This window comes from Drosophila guanche, unplaced genomic scaffold, assembly GCF_900245975.1.
Source record: "Drosophila guanche unplaced genomic scaffold, DGUA_6, whole genome shotgun sequence".
In the NCBI taxonomy this organism is placed as follows: Eukaryota; Metazoa; Arthropoda; class Insecta; order Diptera; family Drosophilidae; genus Drosophila; species Drosophila guanche.
Window position 1 is genome coordinate 1,616,775 of NW_022995748.1, and position 10,163 is coordinate 1,626,937.

At 35.8% G+C, this 10,163-nt stretch overlaps 4 protein-coding genes across 6 annotated transcripts; 3 read left to right on the forward strand and 1 right to left on the reverse strand.

Moving 5' to 3' along the window:
- The first annotated feature begins 424 nt into the window (after nucleotides 1-424).
- LOC117584491 (cyclin-dependent kinase 1) lies at nucleotides 425-2,352 on the forward strand. Of its 2 annotated transcripts, XM_034273419.1 has the most exons (3): nucleotides 430-655; nucleotides 1,377-1,880; nucleotides 2,068-2,352. In XM_034273419.1, exons 1-3 carry the CDS (start codon nucleotides 507-509, stop codon nucleotides 2,306-2,308), a joined length of 894 nt encoding a protein of 297 aa, XP_034129310.1. In that variant the 5' UTR covers nucleotides 430-506; the 3' UTR covers nucleotides 2,309-2,352. The 2 variants fall into 2 exon arrangements, with proteins under 2 accessions (XP_034129311.1, XP_034129310.1); XM_034273420.1 differs by lacking the exon at nucleotides 1,377-1,880 and having other exon boundaries at nucleotides 425-655.
- An 802-nt stretch (nucleotides 2,353-3,154) lies between these two features.
- LOC117584343 (prolyl endopeptidase) lies at nucleotides 3,155-6,633 on the reverse strand. Its single transcript, XM_034273175.1, has 9 exons — nucleotides 6,501-6,633; nucleotides 5,772-6,394; nucleotides 5,370-5,512; nucleotides 5,069-5,228; nucleotides 4,761-4,880; nucleotides 4,608-4,688; nucleotides 4,159-4,550; nucleotides 3,839-4,111; nucleotides 3,155-3,753 (listed from the first exon to the last, which is right to left on the reverse strand). Exons 1-9 carry the CDS (start codon nucleotides 6,580-6,582, stop codon nucleotides 3,342-3,344), a joined length of 2,286 nt encoding a protein of 761 aa, XP_034129066.1. The 5' UTR covers nucleotides 6,583-6,633; the 3' UTR covers nucleotides 3,155-3,341.
- Nucleotides 6,634-7,558: 925 nt separating this feature from the next.
- On the forward strand, nucleotides 7,559-8,762 carry LOC117584290 (ribosome biogenesis protein NSA2 homolog). 2 transcript variants are annotated; one of them, XM_034273110.1, is made up of 2 exons: nucleotides 7,559-7,614; nucleotides 7,906-8,762. In XM_034273110.1, exon 2 carries the CDS (start codon nucleotides 7,923-7,925, stop codon nucleotides 8,700-8,702), a length of 780 nt encoding a protein of 259 aa, XP_034129001.1. In that variant the 5' UTR covers nucleotides 7,559-7,614; nucleotides 7,906-7,922; the 3' UTR covers nucleotides 8,703-8,762. The 2 variants fall into 2 exon arrangements, with proteins under 2 accessions (XP_034129001.1, XP_034129000.1); XM_034273109.1 differs by lacking the exon at nucleotides 7,559-7,614 and adding an exon at nucleotides 7,650-7,797.
- Nucleotides 7,592-9,564, forward strand: LOC117584291 (ubiquitin-40S ribosomal protein S27a). The gene is made up of 3 exons (XM_034273112.1): nucleotides 7,592-7,614; nucleotides 8,845-9,183; nucleotides 9,331-9,564. The coding sequence occupies exons 2-3, from the start codon at nucleotides 8,863-8,865 to the stop codon at nucleotides 9,478-9,480; spliced, it is 471 nt and encodes a 156-aa protein (XP_034129003.1). The 5' UTR covers nucleotides 7,592-7,614; nucleotides 8,845-8,862; the 3' UTR covers nucleotides 9,481-9,564.
- The last annotated feature ends 599 nt before the right edge of the window (nucleotides 9,565-10,163 follow it).

Sequence of the window (10,163 nt, forward strand, 5' to 3'; positions counted from 1 at the left end):
TAGTGTAGTACAATCCCTTCACAAATACATTAAGCCAGTTTTATGAATATCATAAAATCATTTTTGTGAACACTGTAACAAAAAAAACTACCTTATTTTTTATTGTGTGAAAAAGAAATACCGCAAACTCTACGAAAAAGATGTGCGAAAATAATAAATAAATTTCCTGTGGTCTTCTAAGATTATGTTGCTTTCCATAACACGAATCAGCTATTAAGTCGCAAAACCTGAGTCTGCAAAAGTGCTGGTATCAGATTACCTGTCTTCCCCTGAATTAACAAGCGTTTCAAGAGTTTCATAATATATACCAAATGCATTGTCTTGTTGAATACAGTCTAGTAAAACTAAAATTTTTCCTTTAATGTTTTCTTATCAAGTTCCAAATGCTATGTCTGTCAATCGATATATTATATTATTCTTATTTTCGAAAGTCTGGCAACTTCTAGATTTAGACGCCTCTAAGAACGCGGAAATTTGAATTGGCCTTTTAATTTATAAATTTAGAAATGGAGGACTTTGAGAAAATTGAAAAGATTGGAGAAGGCACCTATGGTGTGGTTTATAAAGGCCGCAATCGACTCACAGGTCAAATTGTGGCAATGAAAAAAATTCGCTTGGAGTCTGACGACGAAGGAGTCCCGTCCACTGCTATCAGGTAAGGCTAACTCGTTTTGAACACCCCAACATTTGTTCAATGTTGCCTTTTTTATGTAAGTGTATTATTACACGTTATTACATTCTCTCTCTCATGTGTATGTCCCATACATACCTAAGTGTAATGTCTCTATTTATTTATGCTGCATTTTGAACGGGGCTATGCTTTCAAAGCCGAGTGTGGAGCTTAGCTTAGATATTTTGATACATTCGGATGTATATGCATATGTATGTATGTATGTACCTATGTACATTCTAAAGGCACACAATTAAGAAAATGCTTTTAGTTAAACTACAAACCGAGATGAGTATAGCGGCTTAATGGTATATGTGTATATGCACATACATATGTATGTACATACAGTAGGCACTCATATTATTCGTACACCATGATCACTCTTGTCACTAGAGTCTAGTTTGAACAAATATAACTTGGCGTACGGTCAACGTAAAGAGAAAGAGTTGCAAACAAAAAGCAATTAAAATTTAAGTATATGAAACGTACAATTAACATTTTTTTTGTCTTTATGATGTCTAAAACCCCTTTCCCAAGGTATTGGTGCCCTATGCACTAATATTGACACTACATTGACCAGTTCCAAGTGAGAGCGGAAGCGACAATAGCAATGTTTTTTTTATTGATCTTGCTCTTACGGATTAGTACTTGCAAACGTTCCTTTTTCGGTCACGTCTATATTATTTTCTTATCGTTTTTATTTTAGAGAAATTTCTTTACTCAAAGAACTAAAACATTCAAATATCGTCTGTTTGGAAGATGTATTAATGGAGGAAAACCGCATTTACTTGATATTTGAATTTTTATCAATGGATCTTAAGAAATATATGGACTCGCTACCCCCAGAGAAACTTATGGATAGCAAACTTGTGCGAAGCTATTTGTTTCAAATAACAGATGCAATTTTATTCTGCCATCGTCGAAGAGTCTTGCATCGGGATTTGAAACCTCAAAATTTACTTATTGACAAAAATGGCCTAATTAAAGTTGCCGACTTTGGCCTGGGAAGATCTTTTGGCATTCCAGTACGCATATACACTCATGAAATTGTTACTCTGTGGTACAGAGCACCCGAGGTATTACTGGGCTCTCCACGATATTCATGTCCCGTCGACATATGGTCCATTGGATGCATTTTTGCCGAAATGGCAACGCGGAAACCCCTTTTCCAAGGAGACTCTGAAATCGATCAATTATTTAGAATGTTCAGGTAATTATACTGCTTCATTTTAAATTATTTTGTTTGATTTAACATTTACTTACTTTCACTGGTTCGGTACTAAAATGATGGTAGTAACGCCTCAGAGGAAGAAAATGTAGTTGTGACGCATCGAGCAACGTTCGTCTTAGTTTCTCATAACAATAACTAATCTTAATTTGCTTTTATTATTTTACAGAATTCTCAAAACACCAACTGAAGACATTTGGCCAGGCGTAACTTCTCTTCCCGATTATAAGAATACTTTTCCTTGCTGGTCAACAAATCAATTAACAAACCAGCTTAAAAATCTCGATGCCAATGGTGTTAACCTTATTCAAAAGATGCTCATTTATGATCCAGTGCATCGTATATCAGCAAAAGATATTTTGGCTCATCCCTACTTTGATGGCTTTGAAGCAGATTTAATTTCAAGCTAACTTTCGTAATATTGATTCAAATTAAACATTTTATCAACCAAAAACTTGTTCATATTTAAATTTACATGATTTTTCAAAGTAAAGGGGACTGGGGCATACCCTCCCTGAGTTGAGGTAGCTCGGACTGTTTAAATTTAGTACAAAGTAGTGTGAGTATTTATATGGGATTATTCTGATATTTTGTTTTAAAATCCAGAGATGGAAAGCGCTCTTAAGCAAGCCACTCTCTCTACGGCAGATCTGTTTGCATGTATATTTTATAGGACTTTTTATGATTATGAGATTCTGATATATTTACTCTGATATACATGGACGGTGAGTGCTAATGCATCCTAGTGGTCGAAGAGTCCATTATGGGTGCATTGAACAGTTTATACTTATATACATATGTATGACGAGTCTCTGTAGGAACCAGAAAGCGTAATACCACGCGTCTTTATGTCTATGGGCCAGCCACAGACCAGAAGCTGCCCTGCGTTAAAGGCTTTTATATCCTGGGTTCTTGTAACAGTGCTAAGGGTGGATTTAGGCTGGCCAAGACATTCTCTTGTACAAGCGGTAAGAAAATTGAGACTCTTAAATCCGTTGCGTACTGTGCCGGAGACTATATTAATCAAATTTGTCTCCTGTTCGGATAATGAATGTTGGAAATATTGATTTGTGTCGTGTGGAAAAATTGCGGTCCATCTATACGTCGAAGCCTCTCTCTCTCTCTCTTAAAGGCGGGCCAGAAGTGCCCACAGGTTATCATTTTCACAATTCTTTGTAAATTCCTTCAACAGAATACGCCCACTAGTCGTAGCTAAGATCAAAAGGAACTGATCAGACCAAAAAGAGGCTTTTTACGGAACTGAATACAGCTCAAACGTTTTTATTTACTAATACACATAGCACAATATAATACATAATCAACATTATATATATAACATTTCAAATAAATGTATTATTACAAACCAAATTATATTGCATTGGTTTGCTGCCATGAGGAAACATTTCTATTACATGTAGTTAATTTTTAGAAATGCATTTTGCTTTATTGTTCATCTTTTAAATTGATTGTATCAACGTTGAGACTCTTGGACATAAACGTTAGAATGTCCGTTGCCTCCTCAATTTTCTTCGAGGTGGGTTTGCCGGCACCATGTCCTGCTTTTGTATAAACCCTCAATAACAGAGGATTTTTTTGATATTTGGAATTGCGTACAGCATCCTGCAAAGCGGCAGTAAATTTGAATGAATGCAAGGGGCTGACCCGATCATCGTGATCGGCTGTCAAAATCAAAGTTGATGGATACTCCTCTTCATTGCTACTGGGTGTGTGCACATTATGTAGTGGAGAAAACTTGTAAAGATTTTCAAAGTGCTCCTTTTCTGATGGATTTCCATAATCTGAACACCAGGCATGTCCAATGGTGAATTTATGAAAACGCAACATATCCATTACTCTGTTGAATATTAAAAATGTAGTGTATTTTTTTAAATGAATTCAAAAACAAACAATTTGTAGTGCACATGAAAATATATACGAACCCAACTTGTGCAACAGCAGCTCCAAACAAATCGGGGCGTTGATTGATGCAAGTTCCGACAAGAAGCCCTCCGTTCGAGCCACCTTGAATAACTAAACGGTCTTTGGAGGTGTAATTATTATCAATTAAATACTCAGCAGCTGCTTGGAAGTCGTCAAAGACATTTTGCTTGTTTAAAAGGCGACCACCATTATGCCATTTCTCGCCATATTCTCCACCGCCACGTAAGTTGGGATAGGCTAATACGCCATCAAATGTATCTATAAACATAAGTCTTTACGATTGGTTAGATAGAAATTCAATATTATTAACAATACTTACCCAGAGAGTCCAAAACAAGGCAGCATACTAATATTGAAGCCACCATAACCGTAGAGAAGGCAAGGTCTCGGCTTAATAGTATCTCGTTTCGTACGAATTATAAACATGGGTACCTTAGTACCATCCTTACTTTTATAAAATATCTGTTCAACAATGTAGTTTTCTCGACTGAAACCTTCCAAGTTGAGCTTTATTTCGCGAAACACTTTTGGCGGCTGCTCTGGGGTTTTAAAATCAAATTGATAAATAACTCCAGGGCTCAAAAATGAAGAAAAATTGTAAAAAATTTCCGAATACTTCTTCTCGCCTGACGTTCCTACAATGGTACCGATCTCTAAATCAAATTCTCGCAATAGTTTTCCAGTTCGAAGACAATTGGCTTGCAAAACGGTCTAAAATGAAATCAATTAATTATTTATTATCTTAATTTTTTGGTTTAATTTGCTTACTTTTACATCTCTAATATAACATAGCAGTAGCTTGTCTTCATCCACGCACCTAACCCAGTCTAACACATCAGTCTTGTGCTCCTAAGTGATTGAATACGTTAATACGTTTGTTAATTATAATGTTATGTTATCATAAACAAATTAATTACTTACTGCTATTAGAGTTTCCCAATTGTTTTCTTCTGGTTTCTCGAAGTCAATAATTATAACTTGATAATTGGGTGCCGATTTATTTGTACGAAAATACACCTTTGACCCTTCGTTGGTAATATACTAAAAAACATATACATGTAGGAAAATATTTTAAATCAATACGTTAGATCAATAAATACCCCACAAATTTTATAAAATGCATGCATTGGATTTGTCCGATCCGAGTTTGAATACGTGAGTACCCCAAACTCCAATGGTACTCGTACTCTTAACATTTTAAATGTTTAGAAATAAAACTAGTTACTTACATCATAGTCTGCTTCAAATTTCTCCACAACTTTTTTAGTATTTAGTTTTGAACTGATTGCTTTACCCGGTTCAAGGTCTGCAAAGTACACAATGTTGTCTCGACAATCCTTGACGATGGCCAGTATTAAATATTTTCCACAATCAGAGACTACAGATTGACTGAAAAATAAATATGTTAGGTTTAATTAAATGCATACCCAAACGGTATTTAATGATTAATTATTTTTTAAGGATTGGTCAAAGACATTATCTAAAAATGATTTAAAGGACATCACCGATAGCTACAAAAATTAATCTTACATGCGCCAATTAGGTTCCTCCGGAAATTCCACAACAAGGGTATCTTTATCCTGACTTTCTCCCAGTCGATGATAGTATAGTTTTTGATGTTCATTTTGACTTGTCTCAGAGCCATCTGTTTTCCCACTTTGCTCAGGATATCTCTATATTAAAATTATATTGGTATCAATAAAAACGAGGAGGAACGTTGAGAAACGCTGCTTAATCAGCGTCACTACTTTTATGTCCGGTACTCAGTCAGTATTTACATACATATGTACGTATGTATGTACATGCATTCATAGTTTTAATATATATACATTTTAATCGAATAATACATTTTAAATTCAATATATGTAGATATGTATGTATGTACCACGTGTGTATTTAAAAATATCAACCTGTCTTTTTACTATTACTTACACAATAAAAAAATCCCTTATTATCTTTGGTCCATGATATTTCTGAAAACTTAACCTTGTTAAGTATTTCATCCAGGTCTTTACCAGTCTCGGTATTTCGAATAAGTATCTTGATCCAATCGGACCCACTTTCACTTAATCCATATGCCATAAAGCTGCCGTCATCTGAAAATGACTTTTGAGCCAAGGCAATTGTACCATCATCAGATAATTGATTGGGATCGAGGAATTCTTTGCTTTCTCCACTCAACGATGTTTGTTGATACATAACGCTCTGATTTTGCAGACCGGTATTCATAAAATAATAATAATATTTTCCATGTTGCATGGGGCAGCCATATTTGGCATAATTCCATAATTTGGTGAGTTTTGAGTTAATTTTTTTCCACTCATTGCAATTTTCCAGGAACGGCCGACTTATATTATTTTGAGACGTAACAAACACTTGCGTTTCTGTTGAATCCGGATCCTCAAGCCAACGGTATACATCTTTCAATTGAGTGCCATGGAAGGTATCTTCCACAGCTTCGTCTTTCCGAATAGTTGGATATACAATAGGCTCTATGACTTTTTTTGATAAAGCCAGAGGATTTTGATCAGCAATTTTTGACATTTCTCGTAAACCTTTGATAAATTGTACACACAAACATACACATGTAAAAGAAAATATTAATCATTGCTTTTAATTGTCTGTCAATCATTATCATTAAATATCATGCAAATAACTTACAAACAAACCGAGGGTGTGAGGTTCGAGGCAAAAAATCAAGTAAACGTTGAAATGAAAATGAAACCCGGAAATTTCGATGCATTTGCAGTTCTATCTACAATAAATTTATAAGAAACTCGATAATTCGTTCCGATATTCTTTAAGGTGTTTCAATAATTTTTCGATATATTGGGTACTCCTGGGTGTGACTAAATTTAAAAATGTAAGGACTGTTCAGACCTGGACTGCGTCATGCTTCTTTGCGTCTTACAGGAGACGCTGATTTTTGCTACATAGATTAAGCATAGGGGCCTAGTGATCGAAAAAACTTGCTTGGCTTTCTAATTCATGTGCGTCTATTCGAAATATTAGTTTGCTTTTTCTCAATTTTGCACATTTGTTCGAAAAACAAAAAACCGCTGGACGATAGAAGATGTTTGTGCAGACTCTGCACGACCTATGGGAAGAGAACATACATGAATTTCCAGTGATCGTATATGAGAAAAAGCTGGAGGAGACTGCTTAAAATTCGGGATATTTAAAAAAAAATAACTCTTAACTATTTGAAACCCGGCAATAATATTTTAGTACGACAATATATATCTAATAGCTGGCTAACAATGTTTATACATTAAGGATTGTTATTTAAAAGTGGTGCGAAACAGTGTTCCTTATAGCTCCAAACCGTGTGTTCGAAATTGGACTTGATCGGTGTCTGCAGCTTCCTTCCGTCTGTCAGGGGCTTCTCAATTATGGGTGGAGCAGATATCGTGAAGGATCTAGCTGCTGGAGGTGGAAATTCTTCATGCATGCTATAATAATAATCCAATCTGGCCCTTATTCATGGATCTGACAGATTTGAACAAAATTTTCGTATGTATATAATAATATATATAATATGTTAATATCAAATATAAATATATATATTGTATGAATTGGGCGACGGAAAAGTTAACACGTCTGAATACGAGCCCTTGATATAGGCTAGAAACCATTAGTGTTCCATTTTATCTGTTCCAAGAAAATGAACCATACCGAATTTCTTAAAAATAATTGCAACCTTGTGAAGTCCGATATTTCCGGTCACGCTTGCGGTTTGGTTCTTTCTTTCTTTTAATTCTGTCGTCGCAATAGGGTAAGCATTTTTCTTCTCCTAAAATTTCGAAGTTTAGGGAGTTAGACTAGCGTAGATAATTATAAGAAATAGATTCAATGGAAGTGTAACTTATTGTGCAATATTTTACTCCTTGGTTCAGTAAAATAAAAGCGGTGCATAACATTTAAAAGCAGTTTAAAATATCAAGGCATTTTATTTAAGGTAAGTTATAAGTTGTGTTTGGGCTGTTCGATTCTGAGCAACTGAGTGTGTACCCATACATTTCCGCCTTAAACTGTATCAAAATGTAACTTCCGACTTATATTTCAGCGCTACAGACTGTAATCATGCCTCAAAATGAGTATATGGATCGTCACAGAAAGCTGTACGGAAGGCGGCTTGATTACGAAGAGCGTAAACGTAAAAAGGAAGCACGTCTTCCTAAAGAGAGAGCCCGTAAAGCGCGGAAGTTACGCGGAATCAAAGCAAAATTGTTTAATAAGGAGCGTCGAAATGAAAAGATTCAAATTAAAAAAAATATTCAGGCACATGAGGAGAAAAAACTGAAGAAACAAGATGAGAAGGTTGAGGATGGAGCTTTACCGCATTATCTGCTTGACAGGGGAGTCCAGTCAAGTGCTAAGGTGCTGTCCAATATGATCAAGCAGAAACGCAAGGAAAAAGCTGGAAAGTGGGACGTGCCCATACCTAAAGTTCGCGCTCAGTCAGATGCTGAAGTGTTCAAGGTTCTAAAGACTGGAAAAACAAAGCGCAAAGCATGGAAGCGAATGGTTACAAAAGTGACATTTGTGGGAGAGAATTTTACTCGAAAACCACCTAAATTTGAACGTTTTATTCGACCAATGGGACTGCGAATGAAAAAAGCACATGTGACCCATCCAGAGTTAAAAGCAACCTTCCATTTACCTATTATCGGTGTTAAGAAAAATCCAAGTTCACCAATGTTTACATCGTTGGGTGTCATTACCAAAGGCACTGTAATAGAAGTTAATATCTCTGAGCTGGGATTGGTGACACAAACTGGAAAAGTAGTGTGGGGAAAATATGCACAAGTTACAAACAACCCAGAAAATGATGGTGTTATTAATGCAGTACTTCTGGTTTAGTGGATCAAGAAATATCTTTTTAAACTTAAATTTTGCCAATAAATCCAGATCTAGACAAAAGAAAAGCGTTTAATTATAATATTTAGTGTTTTTTTATATTAAATTTATATATTAACTTGGTACTTTGAATTATTTTTTTCAGTTTGGTGACGACTAAGCCATGCAGATCTTTGTTAAGACCCTAACGGGCAAGACCATAACTCTTGAGGTCGAACCGTCGGATACCATCGAAAATGTCAAAGCCAAGATTCAGGACAAAGAAGGAATTCCTCCAGATCAACAGCGTTTGATCTTCGCTGGCAAGCAACTGGAAGATGGCCGTACCCTGTCTGATTATAACATTCAGAAGGAGTCCACCTTGCATTTAGTACTGCGTCTTCGTGGTGGCGCCAAGAAACGCAAGAAGAAGAACTATTCCACTCCTAAGAAAATTAAGCACAAGAGGAAGAAGGTCAAGCTAGCAGTCTTGAAGTACTACAAGGTATATACTCCTGCCGACTTGGAAAATATGATAGAGATCTGTTCTTGGAATTCTTGAGTTTTGATCTTGCGCTTGGTTGACTTAACTTCTTTTTGATTGACTCCATTACTAAAGTCTGATGATTTAACTCTATTTAACATTCAACAGGTTGACGAGAATGGAAAGATTCATCGTCTGCGTCGTGAGTGCCCTGGAGAGAATTGTGGGGCTGGAGTTTTCATGGCCGCTCACGAAGATCGTCATTATTGCGGAAAATGCAATTTGACATTTGTCTTCAGCAAACCCGAAGAAAAGTAATTCAAATGCCAAACGGCTGATTTTGAACATTTATGTTTGCATTCAACAAATAAAGATTGTAATTGATTTACACAATTGATAACAGAAAAATATACTATCTTTCCATTACAAAGCTGTGCCAATAGCTTACAAGTTCTTTGATATGATGTATGTACACAAGTACGTACATACCTTTGCTTATTCTTTTTTCTTTTTCATGAGGCAGCATGCGAGCGAGAGAGAAGAGGCAAAATTAAACATGTGTTAGAAGGGGTGTGGGGTTTTCACTAGACATGATCTGATAGATATGGCCATTCTCTGCGGAACTGCGTTTTTGGTTTCCTCATATCTTCAAAATTGTGGATGTAACCGATTTAGGCCTTTGTGGGGCTTGTAACTTGAAACAGTGTGATACCACATCAGTCTGGCTGTAAAATATTTTATGGGTTCTGAGATCAAGACGGACGGATGGACAGACATAGGGTCTGAAAAGTATTCTATCTGTGCGTTACATTAGTATGTATGTACACAAGTACATCCATATTGCGTAGAAACATAATGTTTGATCGAGAATCGAATCAAATTAGATTCGATGCGAAGAGTTAGCTGGATCGGTGAATATGCGAAAGTTTTTATTGAAAATGAAGTGCATATATAAATTCAAAAATATATTCCTTGCTTTAATTCTTTATAGAATGTGTCCC

What these genes read in the sequence shown, in the direction of transcription:
- LOC117584491 (XM_034273419.1), top strand. Translation starts at nt 507, where the DNA reads ATGGAGGACTTTGAGAAAATTGAAAAGATTGGAGAAGGCACCTATGGT. An exon ending in GTCCCGTCCACTGCTATCAG is followed by an intron (nt 656 to 1,376) that starts GTAAGGCTAACT and finishes TTTTTATTTTAG; the next exon opens with AGAAATTTCTTTACTCAAAG. An exon ending in CAATTATTTAGAATGTTCAG is followed by an intron (nt 1,881 to 2,067) that starts GTAATTATACTG and finishes ATTATTTTACAG; the next exon opens with AATTCTCAAAACACCAACTG.
- LOC117584343 (XM_034273175.1), bottom strand. Translation starts at nt 6,582, where the DNA reads ATGCATCGAAATTTCCGGGTTTCATTTTCATTTCAACGTTTACTTGAT. An exon ending in GAGGAACCTAATTGGCGCAT is followed by an intron (nt 5,229 to 5,369) that starts GTAAGATTAATT and finishes TTTATTTTTCAG; the next exon opens with TCAATCTGTAGTCTCTGATT. An exon ending in GTTATATTAGAGATGTAAAA is followed by an intron (nt 4,551 to 4,607) that starts GTAAGCAAATTA and finishes ATTTCATTTTAG; the next exon opens with ACCGTTTTGCAAGCCAATTG.
- LOC117584290 (XM_034273110.1), top strand. Translation starts at nt 7,923, where the DNA reads ATGCCTCAAAATGAGTATATGGATCGTCACAGAAAGCTGTACGGAAGG.
- LOC117584291 (XM_034273112.1), top strand. Translation starts at nt 8,863, where the DNA reads ATGCAGATCTTTGTTAAGACCCTAACGGGCAAGACCATAACTCTTGAG. An exon ending in CAGTCTTGAAGTACTACAAG is followed by an intron (nt 9,184 to 9,330) that starts GTATATACTCCT and finishes AACATTCAACAG; the next exon opens with GTTGACGAGAATGGAAAGAT.